This window comes from Balaenoptera ricei, chromosome 3 (genome assembly GCF_028023285.1).
Source record: "Balaenoptera ricei isolate mBalRic1 chromosome 3, mBalRic1.hap2, whole genome shotgun sequence".
Classification (NCBI taxonomy): domain Eukaryota; kingdom Metazoa; phylum Chordata; class Mammalia; order Artiodactyla; family Balaenopteridae; genus Balaenoptera; species Balaenoptera ricei.
In genome coordinates, this window is record NC_082641.1 from 7260780 (window position 1) to 7283786 (window position 23007).

The 23007-nt window shown below is 40.0% G+C and overlaps 1 protein-coding gene across 8 annotated transcripts in view; it reads right to left on the reverse strand.

Annotated features, from left to right (window-relative positions):
* The window catches only part of SEMA5A (semaphorin 5A), a 505234-nt gene that overhangs the window by 48057 nt on the left and 434170 nt on the right, over positions 1-23007 (reverse strand). For all 8 annotated transcript variants that reach the window (XM_059916089.1, XM_059916090.1, XM_059916094.1 and 5 more), the window contains one exon: positions 13674-13821. In XM_059916089.1, coding sequence (XP_059772072.1) covers positions 13674-13821 — 148 coding nt within the window. The remainder of the gene's footprint in view (positions 1-13673; positions 13822-23007) is intronic.

The window sequence follows — 23007 nt, forward strand, 5'->3', positions numbered from 1 at the left end:
AGTGGATACGTGGGGGGTACCAGAGGCAAGGCCCCCCAACGTGCCCCCTCGGGGAAACGCCAGGGCCTCAGCCAATTCTAGTGCCAACCCTTCCTGTTGGAGCAAACTAATGGGGACACCATTTGTATTCGAAGTCCCATTGAGCACTCGTCTTCCTAACTCTCAGTCACCCCTAAAACACCCAACTGACTTCTCCTAAAATAGTGAGGTGGGGCTTGTCCAGGGAAACCCATCCCGTGTACAGGGGGCTGAAAATTGCAAGCTTGCCTCCTTGCATCCTCTGGACACCGGTAGCTTATCTTCAATATGGCACTGTCTACCAGGAGTTGATGTTATGGGGTTGTTAGTATTTCTCGTCCCAGGCTGAGAGCTCCTTGAGGTCAAGAATAGCAACTTACCCAGATTCACATTCCACCCAGCCTACATCCCAGGCTGTGGCTCATACTCATGGTTGCTCAAGACTCACTTGTCGAGGGAATAGAGCTCGACTCAACGTTGACTGTGAGCATGAAGTGCACCAAGGGAAATAATGCAGCATTTGACTAGCATGCAGGATGATGGTCTGCAAAGGGCTCAGGGCCGTTACATTTAATTCCTTATTTACAAAGGAGAGCTCCAATATTGGAATCTGTGCAACTTTAAAATATTAAATTCAGATTTTCTTTGCTAATTGGGTGCTCTGTAATAGTCATATGTACTCAAGTCTTGCCTATGGGGGTCTGATAAGGTCTTGGAAGGTCACTGCCAAGTATAATCTAATATCAAAACCAATTTTAATGAACTTCATACACTATTACTGCAGGCATACTGGCTTTCAGTGCTAAATTTGATTCGTTTGGAGCAGCCTTGTAAAACTAATTAGGAAGAATTCAAAATAGTTTAAGAATATGAACAAGAAATGAAATGTTCATAAGCTAATATCATGGAAAGAAAAATTAAATGTGAACGAAAGGCAGCTCCATTGGGGTATGAAGAGTCTCTGTGAAAGAGTAACCACAAAATATGTTCCTTTATAAGAAACTGTAAGAAAGAACCAAAGAGTAGACAAAAACAATATAATGCACAAGAATGATCACTTCGTTTGAAAAGATGTTGCTAACATTTTGCCAAGTTGCCATCATCTTTTAAAAACATTAGTACATAAATTTAATAACTAGTTTCATTTATTCATTTTCTTACACTCTGCTAGGTATTGAGGATACAATCACAAATAAAATAGATATTGTCCTTGACTTTAAAAATCTCAAATATCTTCTTTTGTGGTATTAATAAGTTTAAAAACAAATTAATTTATCTCATATTAATGTTATGGAACTTTCCCCTTTGAAATAGGACTAAACTCAAGTTTCTATGACATATTTGGGGGCAACACTGACCTTAATTTATGTTTTTTTAGGTTTAGAAGCACGTACTAAAGTTGAAATAACGATTGTGGGAAAGTAGCAAATTTCAGAATAAGGACTATACACCTACACCCCCACACAGATCTGCATGCCTAACGTCAGGTATGTATTTACAATTAGATGGCTGCTTTTAGATAGTAAAATCTAGACGATTTTTTTTTTTTTTTGCTGTAAGGAAAAATAATTGAAAACATGATGTGGTTTACCTGCTTGAAATCACTGATGGATTTATATTGTGGAAATATTAACACAAGAAAGTTATCCTAGCCCCAATTATGTAACTGCAGTAGCAAGTAAGTAAGCGTCAAATGGCTATCTATGCCCTTTAGTCTGATACCCAAGACCTTTCAGGAATGAAACACCTTACTTTCCCTGTCTGCGTCTTGCCATATTCCTTTATGCATCCTCAAGCACGCAAATGACACTACTTACGGCTCCCAGTGTATTCCCCACGCCCTTTGATTCACAGCCTTCGTTCATGTTTCTTTCATAAAGAAGCTCCCATTCCCATCTCAACTTGGCCAAATCCTAGCCACACCTTTGGGACCCTTGACCCAGCCAGCCAGAGGTAACCTCTCCCTCCTCTGGACTCATTGTTTTCTCTTAATGGTTCCATCGGCATTCCTGACTTCTTCCTTACATTCTGGTCATTAGATTTATATTTTTCTCCCTTGGTTCGGAGTTTTCTTGTATGCATCTGCATACCTTCATCTTCCATAGGACCTCGTACAGTTCTTTACACACAGTAAATAGTCAACATTTTTCGTTGACTACTTATAGAGATGAAAAGATCTGAAAATTCTACAGAGGGTAGAATGGAAGACATGAAACCAGTAACTGAAGCCATTGAGAATGTTCTTTTCTTCCATATGTAAAACTGTCTAGAAATTAACAATTACATATGAGATCACACCAAGCTTTAGGGAAATCAATTATCAAACACGACTCATGTAACAGGCAGAGTTCCTTTCCACCCTTCATTTTCAGATGTCAAGGCTTATCCCTAAAAGCTATTAGCAGCGGCAAGAAGAGAAGAGAAGGAAATCAATTACATAAGCTTCCTAAGGAAAACTGCTTGGCGAACATCAGAGAGCTCGCCCTGATGTCTGGATTCCATCTGTTTGCCCCTGCTATTTTTGTCTCTCTCTTTTTTGAGAGGCGATGGCTCATGTGCTTCTGCGGAGTCTGAATAATTTTATAAGGTAGATTCCACAGCTTATTTCTTACAGCCACTGCCATTTCTTTTTCCCACATGATGACACTCTATTTCCTTGAAAGACTGCTTTTCAATAGTTGTAAACTGGGCAATTTCATGGGACTAGGATAGACTGGAACAGATGTGGAAAACCTTTCACATCATGATAGAAGCAAGATCCCAAATAGTAGTGTGTAGGATGTGACTTTCTCACGCAGCTTGGCTTATATAATAATGCAAGAATGTGACATGGTACGAGCCAACTCCATCTTCAAGAGCCTTTATTGCAACTATTTCTTTCAAACCAGAACCTCATGAGATTCTGCATGTCAGACAGATCTTGAAAAAAACATGCCGTGGAGTGAAATGAACAGACAACTGTTCTAAGAATGTCTGTTATTATAGCACATCCTTAGATCACAGAGCAAAATAATTCAGCTTTTTAATTATTCTGACAAATGTTGAAAGCTTCTAAATGGAACCTTGTATTTCTACTTAGAAATATTAACAAAAAAATCTAAATGGAGAAGTAGCTTCTTTATTCTTTCTTGTATTCACATAGAAGAGTTCTGAGCTAGGCTCTTATTCTTAGAAAATTTGAGGATTAATAAAGGGATACCACTTGGGAAGAAAGAAACCACGGCATCTGTGAAAAATACTCAGTGCTTTAAACCATTTTTTTTTTCATGTTCCAACATCTGTTACTTCCTTCTTTACTTAATTACAAGTTGCTTTGAAAATTATTATGTATGTGTGTTGTTTTAACAACTGAAATTATACATGTTCAATAATTCCATTGGAGGCACTCAGATGAAATAATAAAAAATAGGAAATGCAAATCTTAAGCAAAACACCAATTAAAACATATTGTTGATATAATTAAACACTTATGCTACTTCCTCCAAAAGGAAGAACTGTAGGCCATGAATAAAACCAAGTGACAAGTATAATATGATCAAAACTTATTTTAAAACTCTCTGGCTGCAGTAGCATACATGTGAACCCTTTCTACAACACACCTCACTCTTGCTAAATCAAAATTGGCACTAAAGAATATTTTGAACGACAGCACCCACAAACCAAAACAAACTAATGAACAGACTTGTGCATAGACCAGTTCAGGTTAAGTTTCACAAGTGAAGAATCCTTCCCAAGTTTTAAGCAGGAACCATGAGTCCCTTACATTATTGAATAACTATTGAGCTTCTGCCCCATGACGGGCTCTGGGGATACCACAGTGAGTAATCACTGTGGTATCCCCAGAGCCCGTCATGGGGCAGAAGCTCAATAGTTATTCAATAATAATGGCATGAACATGAGTAAAAAAATTAAGATGCTCAGATTCTAGCTACATTAGTATGAGTGCATGCAAACATCTCTTAAGACTGTGATGTATGCAGGTCTTGCAAACCTGAGTCAGCACCACAAGAGGCACAATCAATTAAGTAAATGACAAAAGGCTTTGCCGATCAGAGGGATGTCTCCCCAGGCTTTTGTTTGCTTGTTTATTTCCTTGCTTTTAGAGGGGATTTTAGAAATGAGTCAGCTGAGGCAGTATGTTGGCTTCTATAACACAGAACCTACAGTAGATCAGACCCCGGCTTCCTTCCATCTTTCCCATCAGTTGGTTGAGCAGAGTTGGTCTCAAGTAGAACCACGGGTCTCAGATTGGTATGGCTGGATGGACAGAATGTTCTCATGCAGCCATGGCTCAAGATACTGTAAGATATGAAAATATCTCCTGGAAACATGGCCCCAGCCTGTGCAGTGAGGTGTTGGACTGAAATGTGATTTTTTAAAATTGGGGGGGTGGGGAGGGAAATACCCAAATGCAATAGTGCATCCTTGATGCTACAAACTGCACATGGAGGACAGGAAGTCCTCAACTCCAAATGAGAAGGATGGCAACACAGCACATCATATAAAGGCCAATTTGACAGGATAACTAAATTGCTTTTTAAAACTATGAACAAGCAAAGCCTGTTCAGACTCCAAGAGAGTGTTCTCTTTAATTGCAGTGGCAAGTGCCCGGCGCAACTAGAAGAAGACAAGGTGAGCTACAGAAATTGACCAAAAATAAGTGTCCAAATTGACAGAGACATCAAATCGACTAAATGACCCCAGGAGTGTTCTCTGTGGATAATCCACGATTAGCCCAGAGTGTCGACAGGTCTACAAAGACTGAAGATGCATTTGGAAAAGACTATTCCCTGATTGTTTTTATAGGAACTTCTACTAAGGCTTTAAATTTAGAAAGCCACATTTAATTACTCATTTTGTAGCAGGTAAAAATCTGGCATCATTTAAAAGAGGCCTGGGTTTCCTATAGCTGAGTATTTATTTATGCCTTTAGAAAATCAGTTTCTTCTGTGTGTACTGTGTATTTGTATAGGCCTACAAAAGATTTTTAAGCTCATGGCCATTTAGTGCAAATTGTTATGGCTGAGAATACTGTTACTGTGTTTCCATAAGTAAATTTTAGGTATTTTAATATCAGGTATTGGAAAATCTTTATCATGGAATTTATTGGTAAACTGTAAAGGAAGAATTTGTGTATGTGTTTGTGTGTGTGTGTGTGTGTGTGTGTGTCTGTCTCACTTAAGACACTTTTACAACAGAAAACCTCTATTCATGAAAATGTCTCTTTTCAACTAACTTTGCAATCACTGTATTTGAATTATTATAGTCAGAAACAAACCTGATTCTTTGCAAAGAAATCTGGGCAATAGACACTTCCAACACTGTAAATAAAACATTTTTGTGAAATGCTCCAGATCTCCACACCAATTATAATTACCAGAGATTGTAGAATAATTTTTATGTTCTAGAGGCAGACTTTTGATGGATTAACTCCTACAATCCATCATTTTCTCTTCTCTCCATCTGCATCATACATCATTCTTAAACTTGATGACCAAACTTCCAGTTCTAAATTTCAGAATGCTTACACTTCTTCAGCTCTCCACTGTACTACTACTTGATTTTGTGTACTTATATTAACTTTTTCAAAATACTCAAGCCTCTTTTAACAAAATGTGGCATTTTTACACTGACAATCTTTCATCTTTGCAAGGTCTTCACTGAGATCTCACATAACAAAGGAAAGCCAATTTTGCATTCCCATGCTTCGGAAGGTGTAATATCCAGCCAGTTTTAGCTAGGGAGAGCGATCATTCCCCTTGCAGAAGAATATGTGGAAATACACGTGAATGCATTTTATAAACACAGTGCAGTGGAAGAGTGATAGTGATGAAAAATATTATTTTTATCTATAAAAACTTTTCATTGTTTCCACTGATTTAGAATCAACTATTTGATTTTTACTTAATTTTATTTATTAAATTGTACTTCAGAAAATAGCCTTTTTAGAATTATGAAATGGCATTTTCATAAACAATGGATAAAGCTAGCTGTATTTAACCCAGAAGGGCCACTGGCTCATTAAAGTAACTAGAGCTTCCAGACAGCTCAATGAGGAGCCCATGCAAGAAGCCCAGGCGAGAGGTCAGCGTCTGTGACCGAGCTTTCAAGGTATTGCTGGGGCAGCAGATAAACATGCAGAAATGGATCTTGGTCCAAAGTGAAACAATAACCCTTTAACTAACACATACAGCTTAATGTAAACTGGCAATGTCCAAGTACCTCAATCTAGCATAAGCTGGGCTTACCTTGTACAAACTTAACAAAAGCAAACAAACATAATTGGACAAAGAGAAAACGTGCTATGTACCTCCTCGTAAAAATGTTCCTGTCCTCCACGGCAGGACTGTGGATCTCTAGAAAACCATCTTTAAAAGGAAACACTAAACCGGAGTGCAAGGGAAACGAACCACCCATACCATCAAGCAGCCAACTCAGAAACTACTTGTTCAGGTTTAAAAACTTCAGTCTCTCCCAGCTAAGGTTTCCTCTATATTTTATGCAGAAAGGAGGTGCCAGCTATCCCATCTGAAGAGAAGCAGGTGCCATTGCAAGGAGGTTATTATTCTCTTGAAGGTAATTTAGTACTAAAAAAAAAAAAAAAAGGGGCAGTAAAGATAACTTTATCATTTAGGAGAAAAGGAAATGAGCCTTCTAATAACTCCTTTTTGAACTGATCCAGCTTTGTGGGTGGGGACATTAGCTCCTGTCAGTTAATCAGGTCTTGTTCTAGCATCTTCTGAGGAGGCCACAGCATCCTGGACCTTTCAGCTCCTTAGCGGCAGAAGACCTGGACCCAGGGTCTTGCTCTGACAACCGCAGGGTTTCGCATCCATCAACTATTTTCTCTGGGCCCAGATTTTCTTATTTGGAAATCCAGGAACACATGAGATGACATTTCTCTAAATATTTTGTGAACTCCACTGTGCTACACAAAAACAAGTTATTTTTGTAATATTGTCATTATTTTCATACATTACAACCTATTTAAACTTCCAACTGCCAGGTTTTACTTGCTTCTAAATGTATCCATGGTGCCATTACTTGACCGGCGCCATTACTTGACCCAAACAAGTGTTAGCGTGTCATATCAACTCTGATTAACCTTCACGGAATCCCTTTGACAGCATGTATTGGTTTTAATGTCTTTATTCTAGACCCTTCAGGGGCTTCTGTGGTCCAGTTCTTTTGTATCTAGGATATAGATATCTCTCCTATAAGCTCCCTGCTGATATGTGAAATCACAGCTTTTGTCAACTGTTTTACACCGTGTGTGATATTTCAGTAATAAATATAGTGCTGGCAGGACTAAGTCTGTTTCTGCTTTTGAATAATCTTTGCTGTATGTGACACAGTCTTTAGCTTTATTCTTTCACACATCTGCTAAACATTTGAGGGAATTCCCAGTTGCATTAATTTGAGAAGCAATTCTATTTACATACTATAACATTTTGTCTTTCTTCCTTTTTTGCGTTGTAATTTTCAAACAAAACACATAATTAAGATTTGGGTTGTGAGTTCAACTTCAATTAATTTCCATGCTCATGAGAATCTATTAATGGAACTTTCATGGTTGGCAGAAAGGATATTATTGCAATATTATGGACATCAAGGGTGCTAATGAAGAAGAGAAGTGTTATGGAAAAAAAAAACCCTCCTCTTTCTTTTAAGATATACTTTGTACTTAATAAGAGTAAAGAAAAATAAAATCTTATCATTTATTACTTAACATTAATCAAAAATATATTATGCAAATGTAGTTGTGTCATTAAATTCTATTTGTGCCCAAAGAACCAGTTCTCAAATGCTGGCCTAGTCACCCACTAGCAGCTGGGTACTGGCTAAGTTCATTAATCTTTCTCAAGTTGAGTTTTCCCATCTCCAAGTGGAGATAATAATGAAAACTGCCTAGCAGGGACACAGGGAAAATAAACATAATCTATTTTGACCACTCTTAGTACACTGCATGGCAGTAGGTGCTCAATAAAAGTTAATTATCTGATTATGTAACACAGAATTTCTATCATAACACACCTAAATAATAACCCCAGTGTGCTTGGTTATAGCTTCCTTTCAACATTTCATTTGATATCATGCAGTAAGTTAGGATTTGTAAGACTTGATATAACAATGATCATCATGGCTATCATATATGACCGAAAAAGGTTAAAAATGAAACAAAAATATGCCAAAGATAATTAAGCCCCAAGTGGCTATTCTAAAATGATCTAACAATTTTACGTAAAATAATTATAACCTCGAACTTCTAAGTCACTGCTGTGATCTAGGCTTGAATCCCAGCAGTGGGACCTGGAACAGACCCTGAGCCTCTCTCTCAGCCCATCTTCTCGCAGGTAGAAGGGAAAGAGTGAGCAAAATGGTGCCACTTCTCCCTGAGGGCCACCCCTTTAGGGGCAGGCTCAGTACCCTCGGGCACTTTAGCCTGGGCTGTCTCACTTTCCTTCATCCATAAGCACTGGTGTAGTAGAGTCACACTTACAGAGTTGTAACAGAATGAGAGCAGATAGATTGCACCCAGCTCTCAGCAAGTGCTCAGTAAAGAACGTCATTTCTCCTTATTTCTATTGCCATCCAGGGTTACTGTGAGCACTTTGTTATAGGACACAGGGGTCCAGTCTATCATAACATGCCTGGATAACAACTCAAGTTTGTCTAATGATAACCTCATTTCAGTAATTCATGTGACATTAGGCAGTAAGTTAGGATTTATAAGACTTGATCTGACAATCATCATTATGGTTACCAGATATTATCAAAAGAGGTTAAAAGCGAAACACATATGCCAAATATAGGTAACATAAAATAATTTATATTTAATATAAATTTATATATCTATATAAATACAAATTCTACAAATATTAATATAAAAGTCATTTTAAATAGAAAAACATAAAATGTGACTTGTTAATGGTATATTATTCAAGAATAGAAAAATTTTCCTGGAGACTGTGACTTGATGCCAATAACGATGGTGACAATTTCTATTTCTGTTTGCCTATGTTGCTTTGTCACTGAGCTAGGATATATAGACATGTATCTCATACATTCTGTGTATCCTCGGAGACAGCCAGGTGTTTGCACTCGAGGATGCAGCCTGGAGACGCAGAACAGGGCCCCAGGTGTCCTGCCGACTCCGAGGCAGAGCTGGGGGGTGGCTTTTCCTCTCTCACCTGCCTACTCGCTCTGGGAGGCCACAGGCATGAAGGGATGTTGTGGAGAGCTGGGGAGGAGCAACGGGGACCGGAGGAACCCAGCACTCCTGTGGGTTCTAGACAAGCTTACTTGGAAGTGGGGGAAAATGCCTGTCCATTAAGTGTCCTGATGTATCTCATTCCAAACTCATCAGAGGCCAGAGAAGGGGTACCAGGATCACAGAATCAGTCATTTCAGGGCCAGGGAACTTGGACTCTAGCTGGCTTTGCCCTGCACTTCGCGGAGGAAGACAGGGGCCCTGAGGATAGTGGGTGGGCCTCGGAGTCACACAATTAACTGACTGCAAAAGATCCAGGCCCTCCCTCCGTGTGCGTCAATCAGCTCCCCAAACAACCCAAGGCTCCATGGGCCCCCAAGCCTTCAACATCTGGAACTTACTTTTCTTTAACTTTACTTTTTATTATTTTAGTTTGTCATGGTAAACATGACAAACATTTAACATGAGATCCACCTTCTTAAATTTTTCAGGGTTCAGTACTGTATTGTTGACAGAAGGCACAATGTTGGAGAGTAGACCTCTAGAACGTGTTCATCTTGCTTGACTGAAACTTGATTTCCCCATTTCCCCCTCCATGCCATCTCTGGCAACCACACTTGCACTCTTTGATCCTATGTATCTGACTATTTCAGATACCTCCCGTAAGTGGGCTCACATGGTATTTGTCTTTCTGTGACCGGCTAATTTCACTTCTAGCACCAATTTCACTTAATGTCCTCGAGGTTTGTTGATGTTGCCACATAAGGCAGAATTTCTTTCTTTTTTAAAGGCTGAGTGGCATTCCATTGTACATCTATACTGCATTTTCTTTATCCATTCATCTGTAGATAGACATTTAGGTTGTTTCCACATCCCGGCTATTGTGAATAGTGCTGCAATGAACATGGGAGTGCAGAGTGCTTTTCAAGATCCTGATTTCAATTCTTCTGATGTGGAGAAATTGGAACCCTTGCATGCTTTGGATGGGAATGCAAAAAAATGATGCAGCCACTATTGGAAACATCATGGAGGTTCCTCAAACAATTAAAAATAAAACTACCATACGACCCAGCAAGCCCACTTCTACATATTTAACCAAAAGAACTGAAATCACAATTGTGAAGAGATATCAACATTTGGAACTTTAAGAACAGAGTTTCACAGAAAAAACAAATGGCTCTCAATGAGGGTCTTTAACTGTCCGAACTGATCATCTCTTACTGAGATTTAAATAAAGGCGTGGAGGTTTCATCAAAGACAAGGATGTGTGAATTTCACGGGTGAAATATGGGAAATCTTTTCATGAAACTTCAGTTTAAAAATGGTGGAGCAAGAAAAGTTTCTCAAGTCTTTTTATCCCGTTCATACCTGAACTTGAAACCAACTCTTTTTTTATTGGCTGCTGTAGTGCTCAGGAAATTCAAGTTGTTATACTGTCCACAAAGCTGTCCTTTACCGTGTAAATAACATTCCATTAGTATACAGTCATTTGTAATAAGCTTGGGCTCAGAGAAGCAGCTGAAGCCCAGGAATAACAATTAAAGGAATGAGAGGAGGAAAGAGAACTCACAGGGAAGGTGAGACCTTGTGGCTGAACGTCACGGGCACCACCGCACTTGATACAGCAGCTCTGGGAGGGATGAATGATCACCCTCTTCTTAGTGGGGGAGACAGAGACTCAGAGATATCACCTGACTTGTCATCCAGCCAGATACCGGCAAGCAGATAATCAATTTCATGAATCCAAAATCCACAAATTACCTATACTTACAGCCACTACCATTTTTTCCAATTTAAAATGTCCTTACATTTGTTTCTTAATTCTGTTTTTTAATGTTTAATTTAATTTTTATTTTATATTAGAGTACAGTTGATTTACAGTGTTATGTGCCACTATCTTGGTACAAGACAAAACATCAAAAACGAACATACTTCGTGGCCAAAGATTTCTAAACTGCAACTAGAATATGATCAACATATTACTTTACTTAAATACCTATTAATTTTTTTTAAAAAATCTTAGGAATTGAATTGATAGGATACATTTGGTAAGCAATCCAGAGAAACCAAGCCCCTCCTTCATTCTGCTTATGTTCCTCATTTGGCATTCCTGCCTTAGAAGAGACAGAAACTGGAATAAATAGAAAAAAAAAAAACCATGCAGGAAAAAAATAAATGCTGTGCTTCTATCGTAAAAGAATAGATTGGGCTTCCCTGGTGGCGCAGTGGTTGAGAATCCGCCTGCCAATGCAGGGGACACGGGTTCAAGCCCTGGTCTGGGAAGATCCCACATGCCGCGGAGCAACTGGGCCCGTGAGCCACAATTACTGAGCCTGCGCGTCTGGAGCCTGTGCTCCGCAACAAGAGAGGCCGCGATAGTGAGAGGCCCGCGCACCGCGATGAAGAGTGGTCCCCGCTTGCCACAACTAGAGAGAGCCCTCGCACAGAAACGAAGACCCAACACAGCCATAAATAAATAAATAAATAAGTAATTAAAAAAACAAAAAAAGAATAGATTGCTCCAGTGTACCCTAATAACACCTTCCTGGAATGACATGGCCAGTAGATTAACTATGGTGGGGAAGAAAAAGAAAACTAAACTAAAATACCTAAAAACTTATATTAGACTTCTTAGAGACACTCATGATATTCCTCTGGATTTGAAAACTGATGTTATATTTTTTTCATAAACCATAATTCTGTAAATTTAGACACAAATAAAGCCAAAATACATGAACATTTTGGAAAGACATTCAGCTTTTACATTTATAATCATATGTATCACACACACACACACACACACACACACACACACACTCCAGTGACTACGTAGGAGATAGGCTACTCTTTCCTTAATGTAATTTTTCTTTCATTAAACTGTTTTTAAATGTAATAATTGAAGTCAGTTTGCAATAAGAAAATGAATGACTTGAAACGTTTTCTGAGTTCTTCGTATTGCAGAGTTTTAGAGACTAAAGTGCAAGATCAACTCAAGTCATCCATCCCTGTGGTTTCCCAGCAGAGGAGACAAATCTTGATATGGGAGTGGAGATCCCAGTGTTAGATGTCGAGCCACCGGGAACAGGACTGATATATTTCAGCAAAGAATAAATCTACCACATTTGAACTGTTTTCCTAGAACATGTGAATGTTCACAGATTTACCTGTCACATTTTCATAAATAATTTAAAATCTTAGCATCTGAAATATCAATAAATACGTCATCCGAAACTGGATGCTAAGATTTTCCTTGGTTGAAAGTTAGTTCAGGGTGACCTGGAAAGAAGTGCCTCTATAATCAGTGATAGATTCTATTAAAGTTACTGCAAACTTTGCCAGTGCAAAGGGGAAGAAATCTAATTGCAAATCCCAATAACAGAAATCTCCTTGGGTTGGGCGTAATATCTGGCAAAGCATCTAATAATCCTCTTCATCTCTCCAAATTTCCCAAGGCTATCTGGAGTGTGTGGTCTTTGCATCTCACAAAAACAAACTTTACAGCCACACAGAAACCTCCTAAGCCTCATGAGCCAACGTTACAAAATTGCTGCAAAGACCAACTGGAAGACCAGTGAGGAAGGGCGCCAAGCAAGACCTTCTCAGGCTGAACCTCTCCACCAAAACACCTGCACTGTCTTTGCAGCCACTCTGCAGGGCCAGCACCAGCGGCAGGCAAATAAAGTAAAAGCCCAGCAGCCTTTGGTGCTCAATCATTCTGACAGCTGACACAGGACAAGCAACAACAGGCCTTTGCACAAGTGGAATTTTATTTGAGAGTCTAAAGTGCTAAGGGAAATAGGACCCGTTAAGGCAGAAGAAAAACAAAACCATCATTTGTCTTTTATTCCCTCAGAATTGGCACCAAATGTGCTCTGACAATGGCCCCATAAAGTTTCTCAATCCTCAGTGTCTCCGGTTTGTCCGCATTTTATAACTTAGCGCGGGCCCAGTATGACGACCGTATCCCATTTCCCAAACCAAATATAGTGCCCAGAGTTAAGCAGACTGAAGTTTCTGTACTAGCTCAGAAATGAGAACTGGAAAACTCCTGGGGCAGTGTATCTTATATGAGAATATTTATTCCAATCAGCCTTCAGGATACTCTGAATTTCCAGTATCTCCTCCAGACATTCTCATTAACCAGAAAGACTTACGTGATTCACAGCATCTAGTGCCTGGATGTGTCATGTTTATGGAGCACTTAATGTTTGCAGTATATCTAGTGTCTGCTGAGGATCTTGTGTTTGCAGAATATCTAGTGTGTGAGAGCACCTAGTCCCTGCAGAGCACCTAGTGTTTGCAGAACATCTTGTGTTTGCAGAGCATTCAGTTTGCAGAACACCTTGTGTTTGCAGAACACCTTGTGTTTGCAGAGCATCTAGTGTGTGCTGACTCTGGACTCCCAGCTCTAGACTGTGGGCTGGGGATGAGGAGGACTACTCACCACACTACAGCCCGCACAGTCAGGACCATTCTCGCAGGTTCTGCGGCGAGCCTGAATGCCACCTCCACACTGTGCTGTGCACCGTTCCCAGGGACCCCAGCCTGTCCAGAACATGTGTGGGGGGCACAGCAGATGCTCATTGCAGTATCTGTAATGAGGAAACCAAGAGGAAAAAAGCAAGGGTTTAGTGGAACGTGAGGCCACAGGCTTTCTACTCTCTGGCCCTGCACGGGATGTTGAACCCATGGGCATGCTCCGCGTGAGGGGCGTTTCGTGTTCCGGGTGGTCACCCAGGGAAGGAGGCGGATGTGGCGCTGGCCATGCTGTGTGTGCACAGACAATGGGATGCGCGGGAGACAACGAGGAAAATGCTGGACTCACAATGCAGGATGGATCTTCCTGTGCAGCCAGTTAGAGGAGAAACAAACAAAAAACCCTTCAAATAGACACTCAGAAAATGAGAACACATAGAAAATACCTAAGTAGGGAGTTTATCTTCTAAACATAAACACTGAAAGATAAAGTAGGTTATGAATATAAAGGCAGCAAATTGTATTTGGAATTCATTTCTCATCGTCAAATCAAATAAGGCCCATAATCCTACTAATATGAGTAAAAGAAAAGTTAGTCTAATTTTAGCATGACGCTTCAAGTCACATACTGCCAAGTTATTGTATTTTTAAATTTATTTGTAGACTCTCAGAATGATGTCTAGCTACCTTAATTTAGATGACCACCTGTTACCCAAAAAGAGTTGAATTACTATTGACAATTAGTCCTATTTTTTAGTGATTAACTATACTTCTACACGTACATTCATACTGCCAACTTTTAGCCAAATATACATGGCTTTCCTTAGCCTTAGAAGGATCAAATTTCTCCTCATCTTTAATACTACAAGTGAAATAAAGCAAAGTGAGGGAAACAAACAAAAAATAAGAAGGAAACAACCTGGCAATGCGCAGGTTTACAGCTCATAGGGAAGAAGATGTTATTCTGAATGTAGCCAAACTTAGTGAGACACATTTGGCAATTGTGTCTCATTAAGTGCTCAAAAGCACAAAGAGTACCTCCCTATCACAGGTGTGTCCAACCTGAGATGCATACAGGGAAACAGACCCAAGTCCAGGATGTGCAGGATAGAACACACTATCTTTATTTTCTTATTGAAGTAGAGTTAATTTACAATGTGGTGTTAATTTCAGATGTATAGCAAAGTGATTCAGTTACACATATATATAAAATATACATTATATATATATTTTTCATATTCTTTTCCATTATTGTTTATTGCAAGATATTGAATATAGTTCCCTGTGCTATACAGTAGGTCTTTTTTTTTTAACCTATTTTATATGTAGTAGTGTATATATGTTAATCCCAAACTCCTAATTTATCCCTCCTCCCTTTCCCATTTAGTAACTTAAGTTCGTTTTCTATGCCTGTGAGTCTGTTTCTGTTTTGTAAATAAGTTCATTTGTGTCATATTTTAGATTCGGCATGTAAGTGATATCATATGGTATTTGTCTTTCTTTCTGACTTACTTCACTTAGTATGATAATCTCTACGCCCATCCATGTTGCTAGAAATTGCATTATTTCATAGTTTTTATGGCTGTGTAGTATTCCATTGTATATGTATACAACATCTTCTTTATCTATTCATCTGTCCATGGACACTTAGGCTGCTTCCATGCCTTGGCTATTGTAAACAGTGCTGCTATGAACTGGGGTGCATGTATCTTTTTGAATTAGAGTTTTTTTCTGGATATATGCCCGGGAGTGGGATTGCTGGATCATATAGCAATTCTTTTTTTATTTTTTTAAGGACACTCCATACTATTCTCCATAGTCAGAAAACACTATCTATCTTAATGAGCAAAACATACAGGTAAACAGCTGATTCCCAGAATGTAAGAGAGGTAATTCGGGGAGCGTAGTTTCCTGACAGCCAATGTTGATAACGATTCAACTGTCTTCCCATCAAACCAGGGACATTTAATGAAGAATGTGATGGATTCCGGAACAGGTACAGCCATGAAAAGCAAGAAGCCAGGCCAAGCTGAAGGGAGTCAACAGGATGAAGCAGAGTGAGCATTCTGGAAAAGAACAGAAGGTAGGAGCGGGAAGAGTGACGCAAAAAGGTGATGGAGGAGACGTGAATAGAAAAAGGCGAAAGGAGTGGAATGATCTCTCTTTACACAAATAGGGTGGAAGAACTTGAACTTTATTTGCAAGGAAGCAAGGAAATCCCACCAAGCTCCAGAGACAAAATAGCACCGTCAGAGTTAGAGTGAAGGCTGGACTACAGAAGTTGGCGTCTCATCATCCTGCTGGTGCTGGAGCCCCTGAGATGAGGGGAACGCTCCATGCTTGAGTGAGGGGTCTGAGCCTCCAAAGGCTCAGGGTGAGGGGTCACGTGCAGGAGGAGTTTATGGGGCAGATGCCGGCCAGGAGGGTATAGATGCCAGCCACCTGAGGGAGAGATAGCCCAAGTTGGACAAAGAGGATGGTGATGGCAAGAGAAGGGAAGGAACACCACATCCATGGCATCTGGTAGAATGGGAATAAGACGGCAGCTGTGTGGACGTACAGAAAAGCAAATAAGTAAACAGCAGAGTCCAAAGTCAGCCTCTCCAATGAAAGTGGGAGGCATGCTTACTTCTAGGGAGAGAGGGTCGATATTTCACAGCGGAAAGAGCCTTCAGAGAGTCGAGAACCAATCAGGAAAATGGTTAGGTCTCTAAATCTCCACATGAAAGAGTAGCCAGTGGAACTGAATAGTTATCGCTCTTCCTTGTGTGCTTGATTGTTTAAGACAGATAGTCCTCTGGGGCCCTGAGTCTCCGAGCTCAGGACTCTGGACAGTTTCACATGTGGGAAGGAAGGGGAAGGAGGCTTCTAATTAAGAGAGTGTGACCTCTAGATAGAAGAGCCAAAACAACACTGAGGACACAATAGATGAAAAGCATCTGACCTCAGGAAGCCTGTGCAGATGTGTAGAGTTACCATAAGTAAAGCAAAGCATCCTGACTCCTTAGTGATTATTAGCATACATGTTGGTGCAAGGATTGTTCTGTGAGGCAACTGCCATTTGTTTTAAGAACGCGTTTGGAAGAAGTAAGTCAAGAAAACTCAGAACATCAGAACTTTCAGCATTTAATTCAAAATATCCATGTGTAGCTTCTCTCATTGTGGATAGAAGGCCACCTCCTGCTTCCAAGGTGATTTTGCCCATATTTAAAAAGATCTGGACGTCCTCGACTCCTTGACATGAACTTCAGCTTGCAGAAACAGAAACAAACCGACAATAAGAGTAGGGAGGGCAAAGGAAAATCTTACTAAAAATACTTATAAAACCCTCGACTTTTAATAAAAGGCACAGCAACTGAGCTCCCACTTCCCCACAGCAAAATAAATCATAGTGCATAAATCCTTCCTCATCTCTGCCTACAGCAGGCCCTCCCTTGAATACGCTCAGTGTATTATTACAGCTGAAAGTCCACAGCTGGAGAATTTGATAACTGCGTGTAGCATAGAAATTTCAACCAGTGTTATAAATGATTTACTTGGCCTCATTTTTAGGTGGTCAACAATTTGCTTTCCCCCTTCTCTTTCTCTTTCTGTAGTAGTCCTATGACAAAAGGCACACCAGGATATGTGACTGTCGCCCTCTGCAAGGGAGGTCAGAGGGAACTAGAAATTGCCAGTCTGTCCCTTTATGTCTGGATTTCACTCATGAATTCAATCTGGGAGAGTCTGCTCAGAGGCTAAGCCCTTACAAGCTCCTAACTCTGGATTCTCTGCAATTTCAAGGGAGTACTGTCGCTCTGCCCCCCTAACTCCTTCACCCAACAAACACATGCCACTGAGAGACGTACCTCTTGTTAAACTGCTGCTTGGGCCTCTAGTGTTACAAACAACAATGGGTGTCTAAACTTAGTTACCTTGGTGACTCTGGGTGTGCAAGGATTTTTATTAATTTATGGATAAAATAGCTACACAGTAGACCAGCCACTGGTTCCTCATTCTCTGGTCCTTAACACACAGCTGGCTTTTACCAAATGATAAGCTAGACAGTTTTGAAATTTTATTTGCTCTCCTGGACCTCTAGCATCTTAAAGCGCTGACAGTCACAGATGCATTTCATGATGCATTAAAAATTAGGATTTTAATCTTGCCCATGACTGCTCATTCTCATTTTGCATTTAAAAATGAATTAATAGCCCAGCAATATTTCTCCAGAAATTATCCATTGTTCAACAAACCTAGTCTCTGTGAAGAGCATTGTCTTTCATAATCCTGTATAGACTAGACTTTCAATACCATATCATGTTCCTTGTCTTATTTCTTCAGGCTACAAATTGTGTTCTGTGGTGGTTCAATCCATGTTGGTTTCTCACTGAAACCTCTGTTAGCCTGAACCAATCAGAGCACTGTTAGAACTATTTTCTTCTTGGTTTGCTTTAAGTGATTGTTCCTTGGCTGGGCCACACTGGGATAATGGAATCTTTTGTGGCACCAGAGAAACTCTACATGTATTGAGTCCTCCATAATATTATTTTTTACCCCAAGGGAAAGCTAAGGGAACCAGTAGGATAGAGTGATGATAATGGCTTGCAAACAGCATCACTTTGGTTCATCACAGGATTAAGTAAACTTGCCCACGAAGACGAAGAAAAATCATATAATAAACCCCCATTGGTTCCTGGGTCTCTTAACTTTGGTAATGCAGTGGAAAGACTCGAGCATGGTCTTCATGAGCCTTGCTTCCTGGAATTCACATCCTGTGTAAACCCCTCCCACTCAGTGTGGGTGGGACCTGGGCCTTGCTTCTAACCAATAGAATATGGCAAAGATGACAGGCTGTCACTCCCATGACTATGTTACATAACAGTGTAATGTCCTTCTTTCAAGAAGTTCTCTCCCTTGCTGGCTCTGAAGTAGTAAGCAGTCAGATGCGTAAGGCCCAGGTGGCAAGGAATTGAGGGCAGCTTCTGGATAACAGCTTCGGTCCAACAACACGGAAGGAACTGAATGTGGCTGACAGCCACGGGATTTAGGAAGCAGTCCCCTCCCCTCTCCTACTGAGCCTCAGACGTGACCATGGCCACAGTCTACACCTTGGTGCACCCTTGTGAGACCCTGAAGCAAAGGACCCAGGTAAGCTCTGTCCAGACTACGAAACCACAGCAACTGTGAGCCAATAAAGCATGTGGTGTTTTAGGCAGCTAAGTGTGAAGTAATATTATTATGAATGACAACTAAGACAGATCTGGGCACCTAGGCATGTAGTGCTACTGTAAGAAATATCTAAAAATATGAAAGAGGCTTCAGGACTAGAGAATGAGTAGAAGCAAGCAGAATTTTGAAAAGCATGGTAGAGAAAACCCAAATCACCTTGAACAGACTGTTAGTATACATGTAGACTTGGAGGATGCTGCCAGTGAAGGTTTAGAAGGAGACAAAATAAAGAAGTAAAACTCAACAACAACAAAGCCATCCCAATTAGAAACTGGGCAAAGGCCTAGACATTTTCAAAAAAGATATACAGATGGCCAATAAGCACATGAGAAGATGCTCAACATCATTCGTCTTAGGGAAATGTAAATCAAAACAACAATGAGACACTTTATACTTGCTAGAATGGCTATAATCAAAAAATGAAAAATAACAGGTGTTGGCAAGGATGTAGAGAAATTGGAACGCTTGTACATAGCTGGTAGGGATGTAAATGATGAAGCCAATGTAGAAAACAATTTTGCTCTAAAAGCTAAACATGGAATTAATATATGACCTAGCAATTCTATACATATATATACACACACACTCCTACATATGTACACAAAAGAACTGAAACAAGGACTTGAACAGATACTTGCATTCATGGCAGCATCATTCACAGTAGCCAAAAGGTGGAAATAACCCAAATGTCAACTGATAGGTAAATGGGTAAACACAATATGATGCAGCCATGCAGAAGAATATTATTCAGCCTTAAAAAGCAATGAAGTTCTGATACATGCTACAACATGAATGAACTTTGAAAACAATATGCCAAGTGAAATAAGCCAGACATAAAAATGGCAAATATTGTATGATTCTACTTATATGAAATCTCCGAAATAGGTAAATTTATAGATTAAAAGTTATCAGGGGTTGGAAGGAGGAAATAATAGGGAGTTATTGCTTTTTGGTTTCAGAGTTCCTGTTTGGGGTGATGCAAAAGTTTTGGAAATAGTGTTATGGTTGCACAATACTGTAAATGTAATTATGCCACTGATCTGAACACTTAAAAATGGTTAAATGGCAAATTTTATGTTATATATATATATCTTTAGTGCAATAAAGAAATTAAAAGAAAATAGGATCATATTATTAGAAGCTAGAAGAAGGGAGACCCTTGTCATACAATGAAGAAATCTTCCAAATTTGTCACTGCAGTTATATGGAAAGCAGAATATGTAAGAGTGACTTGAGTTATATAGCTAAGGAAATTTCCAAGCAAAGTGTTGAAGGTGCCACCTGGTTTCTTCTTGCTGCTTATAGTAAAATGTGGAAGGAAAAATAATTGAGGGAAGCAATATTAAATGGAAAGAAGCAGGTCTGGATGGTTTTGGAAATTCTTGGCCTCTCCTGATGGCGAAAGATGCTAAAACGAAGAAGCAGCTTCTGAGCACTGTCAGGAAAGGTTGACATAGAATAAAATGCTGAGGATGTGACCGTACAACCTTTTGTTAAAACCTCAGAAACATCAAAAGATCAGAGTAGCGTTCAGTCATACAAGGAGTCCTTTCAAAAGGTCAAGAGCAAGAGTCGCAGATCCTCTCAGTCACAAGCAAGCTGGAGGGTGTTGTCCCTCAGCCATCTCAGCAGGAACCCCAGGTAGAGAAGGGCTATCTCAAAAAGATCTATGGGTGTAGATCTGTTTAGCGGAGTAAACCCCAAGGAAATTCACAGAAGACTTATAGAGTTTATTTCAGCAAAAAGATCACCAGCTTAGACTGAAATGTATGGAGAAAGTACAAATGAAATGAGGCTGTTGGAAACCCAAACTTGTACTGGCAGGAAGCAGGCTGATTAAACTGCCCAGCTGGAAGCACATGCTACCTTTCATGAGAAAGGAAGGATGATTCAGGGAACAGAAGTGAGAGCCCAGAACACAGAGCTAAGAATTGTGGAGAATCATGGCCAAGCCTTGAAACTTAATCAAGCAACTCCATACACTTGTCTGAATAGATTTCAGAATTTCAATGGAAATTTCTTTGTACTTTCCATTTCCCCCCTGTTTCAACGGAACTATCTGTAGCTGTAACCCTTTGCCTGTCCCACCATGGGTACACTGGGTGTGTTGGTGGCAGATAACGTGTCTCTCATTTTAAAGATGGACAGATTGAGATGAACTACACCCAGGAAGGCTCATTCACATATGGGTCTGACTTAAATAAGGTTCTGGACTTTGGGGAAATGACTGAATGGTATAAAATTTTGTGGAAACTTGGGAGGGGGGAAATGCATTTTGTACACATCAGGGACAGATAATCGACGCTAGCAGATAAACTATATGGTGATCCCAATGATCCCTGCCCTTCTGATGTTCACATCCTGTGTAATGTCCCCCTCTTGACTGAGGACCGGGTCTGTGACTTTCTTCTAGCCAACAGAATATAGAATGGTGGTGGTTTGTCACCTTTGTGATGACATTACATAGGAGAGTAATGTCCATTTTGCAAGGAGATTCTCTTCCTTGCTGGATTTGAGGAAGCAAGTGACCATATTGGGAAGGCTCACTTGGCAAGAAACTGAGGACCGTCTCAGGCTGACAACTAGTGAGACGCTGAGATCCCAGACTGACAGCCCACAAGGCACTGAATGCTGATAACAACCACATGATCTTGGAAGTAAATCCTTCCCCAGTTGAGCCTCAGATGAGACCACAGCTCTGGCTAAGCAGAGAGCCCAGATGAGTCATGTAGGAACTCCTGGTCCACTGAGACTTGAGTTGATAAATGTGTGTTGCTTTAAGCCATCAAGTTTGTGTCACACAGCAGGAGAAAACAAATACAGACAATGACATTTGCATTTTGATAATATTTATACACAGAGATCCATTGCTTCATCCTTGCTGGTAACCTTTTAAGGAGTCAGTGCTTCTATTCAGTTTCTGCTACTCAAGAAAATCATTTTCCAGGAAGTTTTAGAGCAGAAAAACAAAGTGCCCATGCCTTTTAAAGTACATCTAGAATATAAGTTACATATTTTCTTTATCCATTATGTAGAAAAAATGATGTAGCTATTTCTGAGATCTCTGTTGCAATAAAGCTCTCATTGAATTTTTCATATATTGGAGATTTTATCCCAAATCAAAAGTCACTGACTGTAGTCCTAACATTAACTTTGGGACTTTCCCAGGAGAGCCAATTTATTCATTTGTGGCCACTCAGGCGTTCTTTACGGTTGACGGTGTTTAAATAAACACAATGTGATTTTATTAATGATTGTGTATGTCTAGTCCATCGTCCTTTGTACCTTCTCAGGGAGACAAGGCTCTCCTTTAATCTCGAGTTTAGTTCTCAAATTTCCCTTTTTTCAGAATCAGAATGCTGTTTCTTTATATTACTTAGGTGGAGAGACTTCCTGCATAACATGGCAAAGAAACCTAAGAACCGTTTGTTTGTGAAGACCAAGAAAGTGATATCATGTGTTTGTCTTTTCTAGTTTTCATTATTTTCTTGAACGCCCCCTAGAAAGGCAGTTCCAAAGGGAGACTTCCCCGGGCCACAGGCCTTGTTCTTACCATCCAGGCGTCTATTACTTAAGTCCCAATGTTCCCTTCTTAAGCAAATATTCATCTAGCCCAAATGAGTGTTTCTTCTGTAAAATAAGAATGTTTTAAGTGTAAGTTCCCCAAACACATTAGCCATCCTGATCTCTTTCTGAAAATGAAGCTTTATGAACACTCATAAATGGATACAGAACATACACCTATGTTAACCACAGAATTAACCAGCTTCTTCCTTCCCGCGTGCTCAGCCTGGGAAAGGTGATAACAGGTGTGTGGTTGTGGAGGTGCCGTGATTCTAGGAGTGGCTTCGCACAGATGAAGGCGACTTTGCCTGAATGGGCTCTATTACGTGACAATGTATAGCATTTTACAACTTCCAACCAATTTAAGTCTTATAACCCTGGGAAATAGCAGGGAGACAACTTCCCCATAATCGGCTTTCCCACTTATCAACTGGTGTCAGATTGGAAATGACAAGCTTACGCAAGTCTGTCACTGGGGACTACTACAAAAACGACCAACCCTGCTTTGTAAAAGTCATCCTTCATTT